Below are 23,430 nucleotides of genomic sequence, written 5' to 3' on the forward strand. Positions count from 1 at the left end.
TGTCATGTGGCAGCCTGGATGGGAGGGGAGTTTGGGGGAGAATGGACACATGCATATGTATGGCGGAGCCCCTGCACGGTTCACCTGAAACTGTCACAACACTGTTAATCGGCCACACCCCAACACAAAATAAAAAGTTAAAAAACAGAAAGTGAAAAGACAACCCAGAAAACAAAAGAAGATATTTGCAAATTATATATATATTTTTGATTTGACATCATTCTTTTTTTTAAAACCAGAACATTTATTATGCAACTACCTGTTGAAATTTTTTCAACACAGGTCTTGTTTTTAACATATATGCTTATAGAAATAAACCTCCCTTTTGCTCTGGGACAGTTTCTGATGACTTATTTTTTCTTCTGAATGAGCCATACTTTCCTGTTTTTTTATGTGCCTTGTGATTTTTTGTTGAACAGTGGACATTTGAGTTTATCAATGTGGTAACTCTGGAAATTCCATTCCACCCTTCCCCAGAGTTTGCTGAGTTTTGTTACTGTTTCTATTCATTGTTTCTCTTATTGTTGAAGGCTGATCTTTAACTTAACATCTCCTCAGGTCCTTGATGAGCCATTCCCTGGGCATTCATGGTCACTTTCCAATTCTTGCATATCCCCTGGAGATATGGAGGGGTGAGGGGGAAGCTGATAACAGCTCAGCAACGGCCGTCTACCTCTGTCTGCACCTCTGAAATCAGAAGCGGTGACCAGAACACAGAGCCCCAAGATCTGGAGGGCCAGGTCATTTTGTCCGTCTTGGCCCCGCCAGCTGTGTGCAAGCTGCTTCAGGGACGGCACACAGCTGCCTGTCACGGGGACGGGGGAATGAATGGCTGCCACTGGCGAGGAGCTGAAATCTACTTAAGTTAACCACAATTCACCATCTTCCCCTGGAAGTTTTAAGCATTCAACAGATTCTAGCCTTCCAAATATAATTATATCAGACAGATTCTGCCACTGCAGTTACTGTCTAGGGGGAAAGACAACTACATGGTGCCTGCTACTCTGCCATCTTCCCAGAGTCCTCCCCTCTAATATATAATTTTTAATCCTACCAACACTGGGGCTTCCCTGGTGGTCCACTGGTTAAGAATTTGCCTTGCAATGCCATGGACACAGGTTCAATACTTGGTTTGGGAAGTTAAGATCCCATGCGTTGGAGCAACCAAGCCCACACACCACAACTAGACAGTTTGGGCACCTCAGGGAAAGAGACCACATGACACCATGGAGATCCACACGCCCCAATGAAGACCCAACACAGCCAAATAAGTATTTTCAAAAAGATGGCCAACCGTACTTTTCAAAATCATTTCATTTTAGATTCTGTATTAGAACCTATTACCTGAAGAGTTATAAAGGTGTTTTTATTGTCTATACTTGTACATGGGCAAGGGGGAAGGGTGTGTGGGGGTGTATTTGTGTGTGTGTAGCAGGAATGATAACAAGTGTGATTATTCAGGGCTTCTGGCTTAAATTTAGATAATGGGATAATTCTAAAAAGTACAAACAGGCTCACCTACTCCCTACAGCTGTTATCTGTAAACCCAAAGGTGACTGGTTTGTTGTAAGTTGAGAATTGAGACCCAATTACCAGTTTAGCCTTATCTTATGATGTTATTCTAGGAAAAATACTATTATTTCTGCTCCTGATCAGTGCAATTCCAGGGTTGGTTCTTTAACTAGTTACCCCAAATGACAACAAGGCACTTTGGGATTCCCTTTGCTTGGTTAAACATGTTTTTTAAGGCATTCGACACTGGTTCTTTGTACCACAAATACTCACTCTTCCTTGTGGACACAGTCTCCAGGAAGGGGTCTTCCAGGAAGGAGGGAGACGCACTGCTGCTGCTGGCAGACCTGGGCAGGGTCTCCTCCTGAAAAACACACAGGGCAAGGGGGAGAGACAGACTCCTTAGACACTAGTGCTCTCATGCTCATTAGCAGTGTTCACTCAAAGAGGTAACGTGAGGCACCACATTTTAATGTCCAAGGTTCAAAGCAAGTTGGAGACAAGCTAGAAGGGATCTAAAATTAGACATATCTGGGTGTGTGCCCCAGTTTTGTCCCTCATTAGAGTGATGTGACACAGAGCAAGTTTCTTACCTCAGTTTCATAATTTCAATAGGGTTACTACAAGGACAAATCTGAGAACACATTTAAAATGCTTAACACATCACCCGGCACACAACAAATGGTGATTAACATCATCAGTCAAGTATTTAACACATTTAAAAAACTAACAGACTTATAACTCCTACAGAGGTAGATGTGTTTTGTTCAATGTTGTTACCTACTAGCAAGTCCATCCCTTACTAAGTAATGCATAAATATTTGTTGAATGAATGAAAACATATTTCATGAGAAATATGTCTGCACTGTGTCAAATGAAATTTAAATTCCTATTACTTATGAGAAGAGACCTTCTTAATTTGTTTTAGACTATACCAAAGTGAAGTACAATATTTATTCATGAAAAATTTACTACTTACTATGTGACAGGAGATATATATTAACTGGAAGACAACTCAATTCCATACTACATAGAGAAAACTGCTAAATATTTTTAAATATAGAAGAATGTTAGGTTAATATATTAATCTATGACTATGTGAAGCAAATAGTGAAAATCCTTTCTGACCTACTTAGTGTGGAAAGCATTAGTTTCCAACAAGCCCCACTACAAAGGACCTAGCCAAGGAACAGGAGAAGAAGAAAGCCGCGTAGATCACAGAGTCCACACAAGGACGGTCTGAGCCGCCACCTCCTCCTGGTGCTCACTGCCAAGAACAAACCAGGCGACATTAGCCAAGCCTCACCCAGAGGTCATACACGGGACGTCATACACGTCTCCAGAAAAGTCAATGAGAACTAGCTTATCTCCTGCTTCTGGAAGGTCAAAAGGAAATAAAAGCTATGAGTATCTCATAGGAAAAGAACAAAGAAGTCACACACAGCAGTTATGAGGTAGGAGCTCCTGATTCAAACAGCAGAAACCATCCCCACTGTACATCCTTCAACCAACCTTCCCAGAACCACTGTTACAGCTGATTTTACTAAAGTCTGAGGTATGTCCATGCTGTGCAGCCTCCCTCCTTCCCAAAGGTCTGAAATGCTTCTCCCAAGAGCAGTGAGGAGCCCGCACTGGGCAGGCAGGGTGGACACGGGATTGCTGTGGGGAGAGGTGTGGCTCAGCACCTCTTGGGATTTTCTCCCAGAAGCCGTGGATGGCCCCCTGCTTCTGCCTTGCCCACCTTAGGGAGCTAACCCACTTTCAGACTACTTGAAAACTAATCCTACCATTAAAAAATAAACTCAGAGTGGATTAAAGACCTAACTGTAAAACCGTATACCATAAAACTCCCAGAGGAAAACATAAGCAGGACACTCACTGACATAAATTGTAGCAATATTTTATTGGATCCATCTTCTAAAATAGGAAATAAAAGCAAAAATAAACAAATAGGACTTAAACAGTTCATCTTAACATCAAGAAAAAACAATTAAAAAATGGGCAGAAGAACTGAACAGACATTTTTCCAAACAGGAAATGCAGATGGCCAACATGGTACATGAAAAGATGCTCAACACTGCTAACTACCAGGGAAATTCTAATCAAAACCACAAGGCGCTATCACCTCACACCTGTCAGAACAGCTATCACCAAAAACAAAACAAAAAAAACCAAATAATAAATGTTGGAGAGGATGTGGAGAAGCGGGAACACTTGTACACTGTTTGAGGGAATGTAAATCACTGCAGCCACTGTGGAGAACAGTATGGAGGTTTCTCAAAAAACTAAAAGCAGAACTACCATATGGCCCACTCCTGGGTATGTACCTGAAAAAAACAAAAACACTAATTCAAAAAGATACATGTGCTCCACTATTCACAGCAGCGTTATACTAGTCTTTGACACTCACCAATGTCAGAAGTCCCTATCACTGTCAAAACTCCCACAGCTGTGTTCTTAGCGTGGGGCTGTCCCTGAGGCCACCAGAGTCATCCCAGATACAAGCCTGGGCACCGAACTCACTGGGTAGGAAGGAAAACCTTCCTTTTCTTGACAAGATGCCCAGTTAAGGCACAGACACAGCTCCCAAGCTTCGCTTCCCTACTGAAAGCTTTGATATAGTGCCAATCAAAGCTTATCTTGACTTTTACAATGTTACCTGGGTCAGGCTAGTAGAGGTTATTAAAGATAGACCAAAAAAACTACTGAGATTAAGAATTTTGAGAAAAGGAAAAAACAGTAGTGGAAGAAGACCTGGTGCTGGGAGGTCTGTTCATAGTTTGGCGGGGATTCTGTTACTTTTCTGCTGTCTGACTTTATAAACTAAGCCTCTACCTCCACTAGGCTGTGTTCTTACTGCAAAGTAATGATGTTGAACACAACTTCCAAGCCCCTTTCCAGTTTAAATTATTTTCATTTAGGCATTTTCATATACTGCTAGTTGGAATACTAGAAAGTTTATGAGATATGAAGATTTGGGGCTTAGATTTGGGTTTCAGGTCTGTCTCTATAATTTACTTTTTAACAATCTTAGTTCAAAAACAAAACCTTTCTGTGTGCACTCAATAAGCCAGCAAATTTGGAAAACTCAGTAGTGGCCACAGGTCACTTTTCATTCCAATCCCAAAGAAGGGCAATGCCAAAGAATGTTCAAACTACCGCACAATTGCACTCATTTCACATACTAGCAAGGTAATGCTCAAAATCCTCCAAGCTAGGCTTCAACAGTACATGAACTGAGAACTTCCAGGTGGATTTAGAAAAGGCAGAGGAACCAGAGATCAAACTGCCAATATCCACTGGATCACAGAAAAAGCAAGAGAATTCCAGAAAAACATCTGCTTCATTGACTATGCTAAATCCTTTGACTGTGTGGATCACAACAAACTGTGGAAAATTCTTTAAAGACATGAGAATACCAGACCACCTTACCTGCCTCATGAGAAACCTGTACGGAGGTCAAGAAGCAACAGTTAGAACCGGACATGGAACAACAGGCTGGTTTAAAATTGGGAAAGGAGTACATCAGGCTGTATATTGTCACCCTGCTTATTTAACTTATATGCAGAGTACGTCATGCAAAATGAGAGGCTGGATGAAGCACAAGCTGGAATCAAGATTTCGGGGAGAAATATCAACAACCTCAGATATACAAATGACACCACTTTAATGGCAGAAATTGAAGAGGAACTAAAGAGCCTCTTGATGAAAGTGAAAGAGGAGAGTAAAAAAGCTGGCTTATAACTCAACATTCAAAAAACTAAGATCATGGCATCCAGTCCCATCAGTTCATGGCAAATAGATGGGGAAACAACGGAAACAGTGACAGACTTTATTTTCTTGGGCTCCAAAATCACTGCAGATGGTGACTGCAGCCATGAAATTAAAAGATGCTTGTTCCTTGGAAGAAAAGCTATGACCAACCTAGACAGCATATTAAAAAGAAGAAAGATTACATTGCCGACCAAGTTCCAGATAATCAAAGCTATGGTTTTCCCAGTAGTCATGTATGGATATGAAAGTTAGAGATGACTCTTGAGAATCCCTTGGACTGCAAGGAGATCAAACCAGGCAATTCTAAAGGAAACCAGTCCTGAATATTCACTGGAAGAACTGATGCTGAAGCTCCAATATTTTGGCCACCTGATGCGAAGAACTGATTCATCGGAAAGACCCTGATGCTGGAAAGATTGAAGGCAAGAGAAAGGGAAGACAGAGGATGAGATGGTTGGATGGCATTACCGACTCAATGGACATGAGTTTGAGCAGGCTCTGGGAGTTGGTGATGGACAAGGAAGCCTAGTGTGCTGCAGTCCATGGGGTCACCAAGAGTTGGACATGACTGAATGACTGAAGTGTACTGGCTGAAAACTGGGAGGAGGGCAAGTAGCGGCTGGAGCAACACAAGGGTCCGTGGAGGGTTGGCCTCCTGACCCTGAATGGGCGTGGGCCTCACCTCCGAGTCGGAGCTGTCCAGCTCAGCCAGCGTCGGGGCTTTGAGGAGCTTCTTCCGCGGCATAGGCACCTGCTGGGCGGCTCCTGACCCACCTTCTCTGGGCTGTGACGCCATACCTCCATTCACCATGGACGATTCTGCAACATTCTTGGGAGATTCAGGGGTTGTCACCTCTGGGGAAAAAAAGGCAAAAGCTGACCTTTCCCTGAGCACAGAGAGATGGTCAGTGGACCAAATGCAGTCTTCAAGTGCCTGCACTCGGAACTGCGCTGAGCTGAAAGGCATTCCTATATCATGCAGACAGCACAGAGGCCACACACAGTTAACACCTGGGCATATAACACATGTGTATTTGACATTAACTCTCACACTCAAATAAAGGAAATCTTTCCATGAATAACTGTGTATTCACTATATGTGTAGATTAAAATTTAGAACTGGGAGAAATCCTACAGAAAACCAACTCCAGTTGATTTACTTCCCAGAGACCCAGGGAGGCTCGAGTTCCCTTGAGCCTCTGAAGAGTGAGAGATGGACTGATGGAAGTGACGGTGTACATAAGCCTCCGGCATGGGACTACAAGATTGAGGGCGGTTTGAGTCTAAAATAAAAACAGTCAATAACCTATACACATATAGACATAAACACACAGAATCTGGGATACAATCCTTCTGATAAATCTGATATAGATTATCCCAAGCTCAAATCTGGATGGAAAGGCAGTGAAAGAAGTGTGGGAGCAGGATACAGAGCATGGAGTGCAGAGTACAGACTATAGAGTATAGAGGACAGAGCAGAGAGCACACAGCACAGCGGGTGTAAGCCCACAGTACAGAGCACGAAGCGCGGAATACAGACTCGACTAGAGAGACTATAGAGCACAGGCGTGGGAGCACGGAGTGGGGAGTACAGACCACAGATTAGAGCACAGGAGGCGGGAGGACACAGGGTGTGAGCGCAGGGTACAGAGCACAGTGTGTACGGAGCGTACGTAGCACAGCGCACAAGCTGCTGCGTAGGGAGTGTAGAGTTTAGAGCACACGGGACAGTAAGGTGAGGATGGTTCAGATTCAGAGTCTAACTCTGCTGCTACTTGTCTGACCTTGAGCAATTATAGCAAACTCAGTCCTCATCTGTTAAATAGGGCTAACAGCAGAAGTGGGCTTGCTGTGAGGATTACATAAGTTAACAACTGCATATAAAACACTTAATAGTGTGTGTAACAAAGGTGGCGCACAATAAATGTTAGCAATTATTAACACTGACTTTTATCTCCACTCGTGAGTGAGTGGACTAAGGCTCAGTGTGACTCAGCCACCCACGGCCAGGGCAGCAGAGCTGACACACAGGAGCCTTGGCAGCACCAGTTCCAAAGGCCTGTAATCTTCCAGTGCAAGTGGAGATAAATTTCTTCAGTGTTTCAGTAACTAATATTTTTAATAACTAACTACTAAAATAGAGTATTTAAAAATGAGAAAAAGCAGTCCCAGTATGCCCATAGCTGTGGAGCAGTCTGTGAAACTCCCCTGATGAGTCAGAGGTGAAGAGTGTACTGAGCACTGAAAAGACACGACTATTGCTCATTTCTGGCAGGCAGCGTTGTACCTGAAGTTAACATAAAACATAAGGTTCTGTTTACAGTAGCTCCCCCACTGTATAATATTCACAGGCTTCAAGTGGAAGAGGTGGGCTTTCAGGTAATATTCAGAAAGTGTACTCCAGTACAGCCTTCCTTGACATGATTTAAAAGAATTATGTAAACTATTTATTATAAATGATGTATATCTAACTTAATATTCACAATTTCTGCCAGATTTTAGAGCTCAAGAAGGCCAGAACTAGAACTGCCCTTGTGAACTAGAAGGAAGGGTTTGAGTGAGCAGAGGAAAGGAATGAGGAAGGGAAGGAAAGAGACAGACCTGTCAATCATTTATCATTTTACATAAAGTGTTGAGTAGAAAACCTGACACAAGTTAACTTTGTTATTACCTCTCCAGGTATTAAGCAGCTAGAAAAAATGTTTAATTGGGGGAGGGGTGTGCTGAAGGGGACACAGAGGCAGAAGCAGCAGGTTTTCACACAAACTGTAAAGCTTAAAACCCTTCAATAGACCTTTCATCGGAGGAGAGCTACAGACTGCCACACTCACAGGAGTAACTGTAAAGTTCTCAAGAGAGAAGGAAGAAAATGACTGGGCCAACTGCTTAATTCCTACTGAAGAAAAAAAAGACAATGTTTAAAAATGATCTTGAGGTATATTCTGAAAACTTGTATTCCACAGCATGCACTCTCCATACACTTCCTCCAGGGTCTGCGCATTGGCAGAAGGCACGTGCTTCCCCCGTGGGCCGGCTCTCCATGCCCCAGCCACAGCTCTGCTGGAGGCAGGTGAGCGTCCCAGGGGTGGGGCTCACAGTCCAGGCTCCCAGGGTGAAATCCCCAGTGGAGCGAGGAGGGACATCACAACAGTTCTAATGGTTATATAGTTAATGTTTCAGAAAAAAATGTAATTACTACATAAGATACATGATTTTATGGATGCATTTGCTTAAGAAAATTTTTAAAGTCATTTATGGTAGATATGGGCTTCCTGGTGGCTGAGATGGTAAAGGATCTGCCTATAATATGGGAGATTGGAGCTTGACCCCTGGGTTGGGAAGAACCCTGGAGAAGGGAATGGCAACCGACTCCAGTATTCTTGCCTGGAGAATTCCATAGACAGAGGAGCCTGGCGGGCTACAGTCCATGGGGTCACACAGTCAGACATGGCTGAGAGACTACGACACACGGTAGATTTTAAAAGTTTGAACAGTAATGGTGTCACGTAAGTCTGGTAAAGTCGTGAGGGTAATGCCTACCCTGAAGGTTTGGGAACACTATTACATATGACAGTGGCTGCCATGAGCTACTTTCATTCTCAACACAGGGATCTGAGAAATTACCTGACAGCTCTCTCACTGCCTGGAGACCTTGCTGAAGTTCATAACTGTATTTGAGCTCGGTGATTCAAACTACTGAAATAAACCTCATACCAAGGTCAAAGCTTTAAGATAAATGGAATTAATAGAAAAATACATTATGTCACAGTCAGGCTTCAGGGTGATCTCCATATGTAAGACTAAGTACGTGTGATCTTCTCTAACACTGCATATTTGTACAAGCTCCAGCTAAACATACTTTTAAGAGATATTTTTAAGCAGTTTGATTACTTATATTTTTCCATTCAAATGAATAAATCCTCATTATTTCAATGTATCTGATGAGAAAACCAAACCCTTGGATAAGACTTTATACTTCTTCTGTAATAACTTTTATTTTACATAGTGTAATAATTATGTCTATTAGATATACCCAGCTGCTGCCTTATTTAGTTGGAGGAAACATGACTGAAATACAGATTGTATATTTATTTGCACCAGAAAAATAAATTATACTTACCTTAATGTTGATGGATTAAGATTTCCACCAAGGATTAGTATTTTAGTATTTCTAAAACATACCTAAGCAGCAGGACATATATAAATTCTGTCTTATTCTAGCGTGCATTATCTACACTACATATTTAAATATTTACTCCTTAGTTTGCTAATGTTGCAACTTAAAGAAACACATTCCAGCTCTTGTATTTAGGTCAGAAGAATGGATCAATCTTTTCCATTTATAATTTGGGACATTTTAATTGATTAGTCAAAAGGCCACAATGAAAACATGGAAACACAAGAAACAGAAAATGAAGCATGTGGAAACTACAAAGTACATTAAGGTACAAAATAGATTATGGCAAATGATAAGCACTGACGGCAAATCACATAGCAAGCAGTGATAGCAAATCAAAATTCCTGTTGCTCCTTCACATCAAGGAGGCTCAGCACCAAGAATTTTCTTCCCAGCACAGGAATCTATCATATAACTGGTAAGACACAAACACACCTACATACAATTACACGTGTGTGGGCATGCAGACAGTCCAGGGCCGCCACCTGTGCCTCTAGTCAGGGTGTTTCGGGAGCCAGCTGCTCTCAGAGTCCACTGGGGAGGACCATCTTTAGTAGGTACTCAGAAGAAGATCTTAATATGGACTGCCAAGTTTTAGAGATTAACAGTAACACATGTGTTCTCAAACACTGCTGAGTTTATTTTCCAGATCTTTTTTTTTTTTTACAAAGTTACTCTGCAAATGGTTGATAAAATAAAAATTGTCAAATGGATAAAGAAAACAGAAAAACTCTTCAGTGGTCAGTCAGAAGTAGTAAGTGAAGACTGATGTATTTGAGTTTCTTGAAAGGGAAATATTAGTCATGCCTAAGAGAACCACAAATAAACAGCAATTTAAAAAGCAGATGGGAACTAGTTTTGCAGTTGGAAGATGTTCAGCAAATATTCAGACAGAACATGACACTAGAACTCTCAGGTTCTTTAAATATGAATTTGTGTGTAAGATATGCCAACAATTCCATGGCACACACACAAAAATTCTGGAAGGAAATACTAGTGCCAATGTCTTATCTCATTTCACATTGAAAGGAGCAGCTTCCAAACTCCAAAATTCTAATGTGCAAAACATTTTAATTTGGGACTAAGTTGGCTTTGAAAATTCGTTCGTATACAGTTTAAAATCTTAATTTAAAAAGAGGGCTGATTTTACAGATCAAATTTAGTCATGAATAGTTACCTGTTTCACCATCAATCCCTATCTATTTAACAGAAGGGCTCTAAACTTGTACTACAAACCCAGGACACATGATTGTGTTTTACAACCAAAGTCTCTTAACAGCACACCACCAGCATGACGAGGACCCATGCACAGAAGCTGGCTCTCATCCCCCAGCTGTGGAGCGCTCGTCTTCAGAAGCAGCTGACACTTCAGAGTTTAGCTGCTTGAATAACTGAATGCTTCAAAGAGTAACAAGTATCAAAACTCTTTCTTGTTTCTAGGCTCTGAAGGCAGAGTTCTCTTAGACTCTTCACTGCTTTATGAGACTGGGTGTAATGGGCAGCACATTTCACAACCACAAGCATCAGGGTTCTTCCATAGGCCCTTGGGGAGCAAGAGATTTATTACAGTTTTATTTTTTTAAACCATCTTCAAAGAAAGGCTGTTTTATATGACTGACCACAGCTTAGAAGAAGCCTTTCAATTTTCTTTTCTGACATGTTTGAACAAGCAGATGAATGAAATGTATTTCACAGAGACCACAAAACCCACGTCAGGTGTGAAAGTGCTTTACCTGACAAGTCAAAACTGTAAGACATGCTAAGTGGCCGCATTGCTGAAAAAAGAAAACAAACAATAAAAGGAAAGTAATTCAGATGTTAGGCTTTACAGGGAGGATGAAAAAGGGAGGAAGGTTCAAGACCTGCGGTGGTACACTCCATACTTTAAGGCAGAAGGCAGAGAGAAATTATCTGCAATATGGCATCTTAGTTTTAACCGTATCACTAAGACTTGAAATGGAGTAACAATAAAAGAAAAAAACAGCTTTTAAAGAATATGTTATGAATGAAAGCATGATAAAGATAAAAACACTTTAGAATCACAGCATAGGACTTTTTACTTAAATATAAGAGTTCAAAAGAAAAAACGAGCCATGTTTAAAACATGCTTTTAGGGAATATACAAAATCTTTAAAATTTAAGAACAAACGTATTCTTAATTTATTTCAGGATGAGAAGTTGGCTCTCTGAATACAGGTCAAACATCTTGTAAAAAATCTCATTCAGGCACTGCTGCGAAGTCACCTCAGTCGTGTCCAATTCTGTGCGACCCCACAGACGGCAGCCCACCAGGATCCCCTGTCCCTGGGATTCTTCAGGCAAGAATACTGGAGTGGGTTGCCATTTCCTTCTCCAATGCATGAAAGGGAAAAGTGAAAGTGAAGTCACTCAGTCGTGTCCAACTCGTAGCGACCCCGTGGACTGCAGCCTACCAGGCTCCTCCGTCCATGGGATTTTTCCAGGCAAGAGTACTGGAGTGGGGTGCCAAGTATCACTAATTCTCCACCATAGGCCATTACATCTGGCACTTACAGCAAGCCTCAGGAGCCAGAGAGCCTGAGTTTGAACCTTAGCTCTGCCACTTATATGCAGTGTGATTCTGGGCAAGTTACTAACCTCTCCGTGCTTCCATTACTTCAAGTGTAAAATGGCAATAATGGTACCTATTTCAAGGGATTGTTAGAAAAATTAAACGATTCCATACCAAATAAAAAGGTGCTCACAGCAGTGCACCTAGTAACAGTTAAACAAATGGAATTTCTTAAGAATAAACTTATTTCCTGTTGGAAGTCATTTGTTTTAAAAATTTTATTATATACACTAAAAAACATTGAATGGGTGAATTTTATGGTAGGTAAATTATATCTCAATAAAGCTTATAAAAGAATTTGGGTATTTGTAAGAGTGAGAATTACCCATTTTCACTGCAGTCCCAAGCTCTTATCAGCTCCATCCATTCTACCCCACCCCACCACCATCAGGGAGGACTGGTGCCTGTGTGGTCAGAAGGGGGCAGACCTGAAGGTCCTCACATTTCTGAGGCAGATGCCTGCAGAGTTCTAATACCCATATTTAACAGAATGAAGTCTCTTCATATGTTTTTGGCAGATGTTAAAGGAACCATTTATAACCTCAAATCTCAATATAGTATGAGATGTCAGAAAAGTGTTAGGAAAAAGAAAATGATCAGTGGTGAACAAAGACTGATGCACAAGAACAGTAATTTCAGACTTAATAGGAAAAAAATATGGAACTAGCCTGTAAAGTAATAGGGACACATATGAGTGAGTATAAGACAACTTGGACACAAGTCGGTCATCACATCCTTATAGACCACGCTGTGGGTTACGTTCACCCACGCGGGAAGACACTCCTGCTGCCACAATTCCGGGTGAGGATGCAGTTCCTGTGTGCACACATGACGCATGAGCCCTGTCACAGCGCATGCTGCTGCTGCTGAAATCCTGGGGAGTGTCTCTTCTTTAAACATTTGCCCAATTTCTATAGTGGGTTTCTACTTGCAATTACAAGGAGAGGAAAGGTTATAGAACTATTTAGGGAAACTTTTCTTCAGGATGGGCTCAGATGGTAAAGAATCTACCTGCCATGTAGGAGCCTCAGGTTCGATCCCTGGGTCAGGAAGATCCTCTGGAGAAGGAAATGGCAACTCACTCCAGTATTCCTGCCTGGAGAATCCCATGGACAGAGGAGCCTGGTGGGCTACAGTCCATGGGGTCGCAAAGAGTTGCATATGACTGAGTGATTAACACTTTCACTTCTTTTCTTCAAGATAATCCTGTCAACTTTATCCAAACTTCTCAAAGTGAAATTGTGTAATAAGAACCAATGTAGATCAGCAGAACAGGAAGAGCCCAATCTCTTATTTTCTAGTTAAGGTTCAAGATCAATTTTAAAAGTAAGACTCTCATAGAACAATCACTTTCGACCACAGCTCAATTCTGGTTGTTGTGAAACACTAATTCATAAGAATAAAACAAAAGGGTAAGACATACTAAACACAAAATTGGTATTTAATTATTCTAAAGCAGGTTTCCTGTTAGCTAGCATCTAATTTGTTTAAATGAAACAGAAGAATATGTATACAATGAGGGCATGTGACACCACATGCAGTGTCCCTTTGCTGCCCACAAGGACCGCTGGTCTCCCACACACTCGGCCCCTGGCCACACCACACACCTGACTGGCTGCTGTCAGGGCTCACAGGCACCCCTGCCATGGATGTTCTCCGGTCAGTGCCTGTGGGCAGGACTTACCTGCTCGCCCCTCACCCTGGGTTCAGAGCACTTGTGTGGGAAGGAACATCCCATCACTTGGCACTTTATGTCCTGCTCCTCTCTCTGTCCCACGGGTGCTTCCACTGGAATTTACTCTTGTGAAGCGTGAAGCTTACTTTTCTCATGGTAATATGTGGGTTTTACCTTATAGTTCTGTTGAAATATTTCCTATTACCATATTATTCCATCTCAAGGCACAGTAATTCTTTTAAAATTTTGTCTTAAGCTGACATTCTATAATACCATCTCCTTATTTTTCCATAGTGGTTCTTGCTCCTTGAGACTGTGCACCCTTTAGAAATCTGGGGAAAACTATGGACCCCCCCCTACAGATGCCCTCTAGGAACTATGTACAAATTACACTGCAAGGATGCACAGACCCTCCTGAGGCTCATTCAAGGACTCCCAGGATAAGAACTTTCCACTTACATCCTGTGCAGTTTTGGCTCATTACCATATAAATGCTCGTATGGATTTGTTTTAATCATTTTCAAGGGAAACACTTGCTGGCATAAAATCAACAGGCCTGGCCTGTTGCACCTGGCCTCTCCTCACTCTCCAGCTCTGGCCAGGGAAGCTCTTCTAATGCTTTAGCACCTTGGGAAGCACTTTCCATTGCTGTTACCTACAGTGCAGACAGGGACACAGCAGCCAGAAAGACAGAAGTGGGCTCTGTGGCCACAGCCCAGCAGCAGACAGAGAGCATCACCACACAGTGACCGAGAGTCACAGGAGGCGGGGGAGCCATCAGAGTTGACGAAAGTGAGCAGACAGGGGAGGGGAGGACCCTGAAGATCAAGGGCTTGGCTGCTGGACCCAGTCGCAGGGGACACTGCACTCTTGGCCCTGGGCTTTGAGATGGGAGCAGCAGCAGATAGTTTTTGGGGAAAGCAGGTAAGGTCACCTGTGGTGGGGCTTGTCCTGCAAGTGGGGGGAGGAGGTCCTGCCCAGTGACGGCTGGCTGCACATGTGGGTCTGAACTTTCAGAAAAGCCTATGCACAGGGTAAGAGCTGAGGAAACAGAAACACACCAAGGGGAGTGTGTGGCTGCTCAAGAACGAGGAGCTGTGGTAGCAACCTGAGGCCCAGGTGGGCGTGGGAGAGGGAAGAGATGGGAAGAGAAACCAGGAGACAAGGTCTCGACACCAGCTCTGCTCCCAGGCAGGTGCCGCCAGACGCCATCTCCCTGAATATCTTGGGCATCTTTCATTTTACAAACTGGAGGAGAGCTGTTAACATGTCATAATATGGTCTTGCTCTAAATGGAAATCAGTGTGTGCTTATAAAAAACATAACTATAAACGAAGTTTAGTAATAAGTGCTATAAGTAGAGTCTCTCATCACATAACACATAACTTTAAACCATAATTAAGACAGTAGAAACTTGATGTATCTATTATTTCTATTTCTAAAATGTAGTAACTTATCCATGTGTGTACTACCATTTATAAAGTACCTATTTGATTCATTCTCACATGGAAGTCACATGAACACGTGGAGGACTCTGTATCCTCCTCCTGCCAACCAAGGAATAGAAGCTCAGAGAGGTGAAGGGCTGTCCTAAAACCACACCTGGGGATCTGCAGAGCTCCCCCCACACTGCAGTGCGGTGCCCTTACACTTGGCATCTCAGGGAGGAACTTCCTACTCCATGTATTTGGAGAATGAATGTCACTTGTAAGGGTGTGTGTGGGGTGGAAAGAAGGAGAGACAGGGAGTGAGAGGAGTGAGGCGAGTGTGTTTCCAGGGTGGGCAACTCTCCCGCCTGGGACTCACCGAGCCTGCTGCGTCTGGTCTCCTCGGGGGACACAGGCCGCAGCTTCCTCTCAGCCTTGATCTCTTCCAGGATCCTTTCGTGGAGGCTCCGGGGCCGTGGTGGAGTAGGTTTCAGTTTTCTGGCTGAGGCCTTGGGAAAAAAGTAATAGCTAGAGCTGGAGTAGTTATCCTTAAATAATTCTTACTGGAGTCCATTCATACAACACAGTATTATGAAATTATATTTTACTGACTGCTACTGCTTGATAAAAGAGTTTTCGAGTCATAGGAAGATGACTGGATGGCACAGTGGTTCAGGCACATGAACTCAAGCCACGCTAATGAGCCAGTTGTGCTCCAGCTATTGTCATGGTGTGCTGCAGTCCATGGGGTCGCAAAGAGTCGGACACGACTAAGCAACTGAACTGAACTACTGTCATGCTCCTTACATGCTACCATGACAGGCAAGCTGCTGAAATGCAAGCAGTATGTCATCTCTATTATTGTTTTCGAAAGTAACGTTTTTGAGTTAAGTCATAACAACCTCCTTAGATCATTCACTTCAGTCTGCAGCTGAGGAAATAAAGGCTCGGGAAGGCTGATGAACTTGCTCAAAAAGATGAATTTGCTAAAAAACGTGTGATCACCACACCGTGCGTGGGTGTGCAGAGCCAGACTGTGACTCCATGCTCTCTCTGCTCTACACAACATGCCCTCTTAAAACCATTTCCTACGTGGCCTCTTTCCTTTATTATAGAAAGATTTATAAGAGGAATGATTAACTGTTTTAGATGTATACAAACTAAGAAGAAAATAGCCTTCCTTTCTAGTTACTGAACGTACAAGGGGTTTGAGACGCCCTGGTGAGTGCTGGCTGTGGAGTCAGAGGAGGTAAGAGTAGAGCAGAGGAAACACAAATCAACACTCAGACCTGATCAGAACACCCTGATCCGTGGTCTCCAGAAAGAACCCTACGAACAGAGGACCACGGCTACTGCGAAAGAGGAGGCAGCAGTGTGGATTTCCTGTAACCAAGGTGAGGTGCCTGTACCCTTAAGTACAGGGTGGCAGCGCACACGGAAGCTACGTGGTGTTGTCTTCACAGTCGGGCTTCACAATCAGAAGAGAAAAGCTCAGCGTCAACACTCCTCCAGGAGCTGTGTTCTGTGGCCATGGGCTGTGGGGGGAACATGTTGCCACGTGTTTGCCAGCCATGGGGAGGTGTCAGATCACGTACTGGATTTAAAGGAGGCCTTGATCGGATGAAGTCCAGGATGATTTCATGAGCACTTTTTTTTAACCGAGGGGGAATATCACCATTCACCTGAAAAGAGAAAGCAGAAGATCCATGTGACAACAGAACTGCCTGTATAAGCTCCTGGGCACACATGTCCACATGCCGCATGTGACGATAGAATTGTCTGTACAAGCTTCTGGGTACACACATCCACATATGTCATGTGACGACAGGATTGTCTGTACAAGTTTCTGGGTACACACGTCCACACACGTCATGTGATGACAGGATTGCCTGTACAAGTTTCTGGGTACACACGTCCACACACGTCATGTGATGACAGGATTGTCTGTACAAGCTTCTGGGCACACACATCCACACACATCACTTCAAAGCCACTGCAGTGGAATCTGGCTCCACCAAGGACAAATTTCAAATCAATAAAATGGAGAGTAAATGGCTGAATGATTCAGAGCAAAAACAACTGTAGGACTGAAGAAATGCCAAGCACACTGCAGTTCTACTATTCTGGGAAATTATATGTAAGATACATGGTTTCAACAAAAACTTTCTAAAATTATGAATATGAATGGAATAAGTAATACTATGCCTAATTATTATATAATTTAGAAAGTATTTCACCTCTTGTTTTCATCCTTGTACAAAGTTTGGGAATACAAATTAAGGGGAAGAGCTGGGGACAGTTCATGTTCTGTAGACAGAATTCAGGTTCAGGTCAAGGAGGGTGTCTGCTGTATCAACAGAACTGGTAAGAAGCAGAGTTTGGCAGAGTTCTGGTCTGTCTGACTCCTGCTTTAATGTACTTTCTTTTTAAAGCAACATGTCACAAAGATTTTTTAAGAAATTTAAGAAAACTCCAGAAACCCACAAAATCCCACCTTAGTAAACTCACCCTCTGACCCTTCCAGGAGGCACAGTAGTGACCGTCAGTCATACTTATTTCCCAGCCTCACATGAAAACAGACAGACCTGATAGGCATTTTCTGTTGTGCTTCTCATAAATGATAAAAAACAAATGTTAACGAATTATACATTTTGAAAACTGGTGAACACTATTTAAACTTCTCAAGATCAGAAAATGAGTGTGCTGCTTTGATTAATTAATTGCCTGGAAAGCCTCTGTACTTCCCCCTCTACTTTGGTGACCCACTCTTTTATCTTATCATATCCTAATAATTGTATAAGAGAAGGCAATGGCACCCCACTCCAGTACTCTTGCCTGGAAAATCCCATGGATGGAAGAGCCTGGTAGGCTGCAGTCCATGGGGTCGCTAAGAGTTGGACACGACTGAGCGACTTCACTTTCACTTTTCCCTTTCATGCATTGGAGAAGGAAATGGCAACCCACTCCAGTGTTCTTGCCTGGAGAATCCCAGGGACAGTGGAGCCTGGTGGGCTGCCGTCTATGGGGTCGCACAGAGTTGGACACGACTGAGGTGACTTAGCAGTAGCAGCAGCAATAATTGTATAATACATCAATTTTATTGGAGGGAAAAAAGATAATTCGGTTATTCCTCTATCACCTATGGCTGATTTTTTTTTTTTTTTTGGACAGGTTAGAAAGGTTTCTTTAAGCTTCACAATTTGTTATTGGCAATGTCATGTAAAATTTTAGAATTATCATAAAATTTGGTCAAACTTTTTAAAAGTATTTTCTTATCTGAACTGTAAGATTCTGGGCATGAACAATTTTCTTATGTGTCTCCCAATCTTAAATACATTTTAATTGCTCATGGTCATTAGTCAATTGTTCATTAATTTTTTATTGCAGCTGTATACTTTTGCATTATTTTCTGTTAATGTCACTATTTTGTGTCAGCTGAGAAATACCCTGATGCTGGGAAAGATTGAAGGCAGGTGGAGAAGGGGACGACAGAAGATGAAATGGTTGGATGGCATCACCGACTCAATGTACATGAGTTTGAGTAAACTCCGGGAGTTGGCGATAGACAGGGAGGCCTGGTGTGCTGCAGTCCACGGGGTTGCAGAGTCAGACACAACTGAGTGACTGAACTGAAGTGAGAAATAAAGTTGACTAAAGAAAAAAAAAAAAAAAAGGACCTGAACTGCTGCTCCAGACCCAGTACCCCCCTTGCAAATGTGACCACTCAGGTGTATGACAAGCCTCCTGACATGCGGGGCCCTCTTCTCTGTGCCCCACCAGCCCCGGTGAGGACTTGATGCCCCACGCGAGAGTCAGAAGTGAAAGCCACCTGAACCGAGCCAATTTGGGATTGCTAGTCCCTGGTGTAAGGAGGCCTGTACCCCAGTAGCCGAGTTGAAGGCCCACCACAGCACCACTCTTTACCCATGGACCTCAGGTTACACGATTTTTTTTTTTAAAACCTTGTATGAACAACTTAAGCAGAATTTTCTATTCTATTCCTGAACAGGATAATACATATCTTTCCAGCTATTTTTCACTTGCTTTTATTTAATGTCCTTTCCATCACAACAGCAGGATTGAGGAAGAAAATGCTTGAGATAAGGCCAAGGTTGTAAGTTCCATTCCCCAAACAAGCACAGTAATGTCAGTGTCTTCACAAGTCAGAAGCTGGATCCTGGACCCCAGATATCCAGTATTGGGTCAGTGCTCACGAGAGAAACGGCAGGCCAGTGCAGACTGAGTCAGTCGATTCCGTACAGGCAGGAGGGGGAGTGTGCAAATTCCACTACACTACTGGGTCAGTGAGATTACTTTTTAATATAAACATGGGACACATTCTGAAACAAGTTATCTGAGCTGGAAGGATAAATAATTTCTAGAATGAACAAAAACTGTAGACCTATAAGTAAATAAGACAGTTATATAACTTGATCTTTTGAGTCAGAATGCCTTAAAAAAGACAAGTAACTTCTAAATAAAAGATGTTAAGTTTCTATACATCTTTATTTTTAAAGGTGACTTATGTGAAGTTATTTGTTACAATTATTTTACTAAAACACTTTGAAAGAAGTCAATTGAAATGTTTTGCACTTCTATAACTTAATATTCTGAACATGATCCAATATGGCTAAGTCATTCAATTCCCACCATCAGCTTCACAAATATACAGAAAAAGGTGGATTACTATGGTGTAGTTATGCATTTTAAACCTTAAGATTAAATTAAGACCATCCTAACATATTGCCTCAGGTACAGACTGTATGTGAAAATCCTTTGTATTTGTGTGTGTGTTTACTCTTTACAACAATATTTGTTTTTAAAGAAATTAGAAAGTGGCATTACATTGATAACAGTAAAATTTAAAAAAAATACATCCAATTTTTGACTGATTAAATATGAGTAGCTGAATTTCCACTCTCATTTAGGAGGTACAAATATATATAATTAGGAATTAATTAGAATCTTAGCCTGTTAGACTAAACATGAAAATTTACCCCACACAAAACCGATCACCATTAGAACTGCCATCTGCCCAGTTCCCTGCAGAGGGGCTCAGTATAAACTTAAGTCAAGTGAACTGCATGGAATTAGCCATAGAGAGAATGAAAACAAAACATAGGAAAAGGAAAACAACAATGGGTACCACAAAGCAGTAACGTTTTTCCTTACTTACTACTCACAACCTCCAAACAGTACAAACATTCACATAAGAGGAGTCCCACAGGGACTAAAAATACAAGACAAGATAAAGAAAATGTGAAGAACTAATGGCTGAAAACTTGCAAAATTTGATAATAATACAAATCTACTCATCCAAGAAAAATGAAGTGAAAGTGTTAGCTGCTCAGTCATGTCTGATTCTTTGCAACCCCATGGACTGTAGCCCACCAGGCTCCACTGTCCGTGGGGTTTACCAGGCAAGAATACTGGAGTGGGTTGCCATTCCCTTCTCCAGGGGATCTTCCTGACCCAGGGATCAAACGCCAGTCTTCTGCATTGCAGGCAGATTCTTTACCATCTGAGTCACTTCTATAAATTCCAAGCAAAAGACCCAAAGAGAGCCGTAACAGAACACATAGTCAAATTGTTGACAGACAAAAATATTGAAAGCAGCAAAAAATGACTATCACATAGAAGGAATCCTCAAAAGATTCACAGGTGATTTCTCATGAGAAAACATAGAGGCCAAAGGCAGTGGGATAATGTTTAAAGATAAACAAAAAAAAAATTTCAGCCAGTCCTATACCCAGAAAAACTCTACTTCAAAATGAAGAAGAAATTAAGACATCTTCAGACAAACAAGCACTAAGAGAGTTCATCACTAGTAACCCTGCCCTATAAGAAATGCTAAAGGAAGTCATTTAGGCTTAAAGAAAAGGACAGTAGACCGTAACTTGAAGCCATAAGAGAATACTGTGATGATTGTACATAACATATAGGACAATCTAGACGAGACAGACAAGTTCTTATAAAGATACAAACTACCAAAACTAAGAAGGAATGAAGGGAAGGAAGGAGGGGGGAGGAAAGAAAGGAAGGACATGAACCTGACAAGACCTGTAACAGGCAGAGATTAAATCCACAATCAAAAATCTGCCAACAATGAAAAGCCCAGGACCTGAAGATTTCACTTGTGGATTCTACTCAAATATTTTAAAGAATTAGTCCCAATCCTTCACAAACTGTTTCAAAAATTAGAAAAAGAGGCATCACTCCCCATTTTACTCTGTGAGGCCAGTCTTACTCCAATATGAAGGCAGACAAAGACATCACAAGAAAACAGTAGATGAAATTCCTTCTGAACATGGACGCAAAAATCCTCAAGAAAGTATAAGGAAGTACTCTAGCAGCTGTTAAAAGGATTATACATCATGACCAAGTGAGATTTATCCCATAAACACAAGGGTGGTTTAACACACGAAAAATCACTCAACTAATATGTCACATGAGCAGAATGAAACAAAAGAGCCCACATGATTGTCTTTATTGATGCAGAAAAAGGATTTGTCAAAATCCAACACACTTTTATGATAAAAACACAAAACAAATTTGGACTGGAAAGAAACTTCCTCAGCATGATAAAAGTCACTTGTGAAAAGACTGAATGCATTCCCCCTAAAATCAGGAATCCAACAATACGGATGCATGCTTTTGCCACATCCATTCAGCAAAGAACTGAAGGTTCTAACCAGGGTGACCACCTGGCATCCAGATTGGAAACGAAGAAATAAATGGATCCCTTTTCACAGATGACATGAACATATATATCAAATAAAATACCCTAAATAACTAATCAAGAAAACTATTTTAGCTAATAAGCTCAGCAAAAAGAGCAAAAAAATTTTTGTCACCATGTCCCTGTATTTGTAGGAGAGACAGTAAATTTGAAAATACGTGGCAACATGAGCCATGGACACACATAGGTAAGGACTCTTACAGTGAGTGAGAGGTTTGAGCAGAGACCTGAGAAGTGAAGAGAAGTGAGTTACGGAGACGTGTGAGAGGAGGCCTCCAGCAAGACAGAACAGCAAGGGCTTAGCTGCAGGTCACAAGAGACACCTTTTAGGTAGCGGCAGAGACCAGGGGGTTAAAGAGGGGACCAGCCAGGAAGGTGGCAGAAGGTGAGCGCTGAGAGGCAACCCGCACCAGAATCTGAGGCCAAGGTCAAAATGGCTGCTTATTCTGAGTGTGATGGAAGGAAGTGGAAGGTTTTACGCAGGGCAATGACATGGTCACATTTTCAATTTAACAGGTTTACTCAAGCTGTTTTGGGGGAGAGAGTAAGAGAAGACGACCACCTGAATGCCACAGTAATAGTCTAAATGAGAGGTGATGATGGGCTCTGAAATGGAGGTGGTGAGATTCAGGACATAGTGCAGAGGTAAAGCTAGCAGGGTTCTGATTCTAAGAGCTTAACTCAGGATTTCACTGGAGCTTTTGAAAAAGACTTATATGCAAGGTTACACAAAACAGCCTGCTTATAACGAGACAACATGATTAGCTTAATAAACTCTGGTGCAGCTGCAGCTGGGAAAGATGCAGTCACTTAGAAATGATGATGCTGAATATACAATGACACGGGAAAACACTCACGTTACGTGAAAACGCTCACATGTTACGTGAAAACAACTGGTCACAGGACAAAGTATTCAGTATTAATCCATTTTGCCCAAATAAAGTGGACAGAAAAAAGACTGAAGGTTATGCACCAGCCTGTTAGCAAACTTTCTGTCTCAACTGTGAAATTACACATTTGTAACTTTTCTTCTTGAGCTTATTATATTTACCAACTTTTCTATCAAGACCACGCCTCAATTTTATGAGAAGCAATAATTTTTAAAATGTAATAGTGAGATTTTTAACAAGCAAGATTTACCAAAAACCAACCATTTGAATCCATGAATAGTTTCCTGTTACTTACCATCACTTTTCGCAAAGTGTATCTTCTGGATCGAATGTCATCCATTAGCATCTCGTATGGGGTGAGCTGATATTCAATGGGAAGCGGGTTGTACTGCCGCTCCTGGACCTTCTTGAGCTTTACTCCATTCCGCAAATCCCTCATCACCTGCACCCAGAACCGAGCCTGAAGGAGCCAAGGGTGGAAAAACATTCGTGAGTAAATTTACTAATTTACTCTAAATAGTTACAGTCATACCGAAGAAATTAATAGCTTGGATTACAAAACACCAAGTAAACCAAACAAAAACTATTTTAAAAATTAGATTTTAGGGACTAAAAAGCAGGTAGAAAGCCAGTCGAGAATCCACCA

General features: G+C 42.0%; 1 protein-coding gene across 20 annotated transcripts in view; it reads right to left on the reverse strand.

Moving 5' to 3' along the window:
- The window catches only part of SPIRE1 (spire type actin nucleation factor 1), a 153,536-nt gene that overhangs the window by 15,061 nt on the left and 115,045 nt on the right, over window positions 1–23,430 (reverse strand). For 14 of the 20 annotated variants that reach the window (XR_014074515.1, XR_014074511.1, XR_014074513.1 and 11 more), the window contains 5 exons: window positions 23,080–23,244; window positions 16,751–16,837; window positions 15,535–15,664; window positions 5,969–6,141; window positions 1,786–1,876 (listed from right to left, as the gene is read on the reverse strand). Coding sequence is in view for 12 of the 20 variants with exons in the window: in XM_081561717.1 (XP_081417843.1) it covers window positions 1,786–1,876; window positions 5,969–6,141; window positions 15,535–15,664; window positions 16,751–16,837; window positions 23,080–23,244 (646 nt within the window). In the remaining 8 variants the exon portion in view is untranslated. Of the gene's footprint in view, window positions 1–1,785; window positions 1,877–5,968; window positions 6,142–11,196; window positions 11,239–15,534; window positions 15,665–16,746; window positions 16,838–23,079; window positions 23,245–23,430 lie in introns of all 20 variants that reach the window. The other 6 variants (XR_014074512.1, XR_014074514.1, XR_014074510.1 and 3 more) reach the window with 2 other exon arrangements.

Source organism: Giraffa tippelskirchi, chromosome 14 (genome assembly GCF_054371585.1).
Source record: "Giraffa tippelskirchi isolate mGirTip1 chromosome 14, T2T-mGirTip1v1.2.pri, whole genome shotgun sequence".
Taxonomy (NCBI): domain Eukaryota; kingdom Metazoa; phylum Chordata; class Mammalia; order Artiodactyla; family Giraffidae; genus Giraffa; species Giraffa tippelskirchi.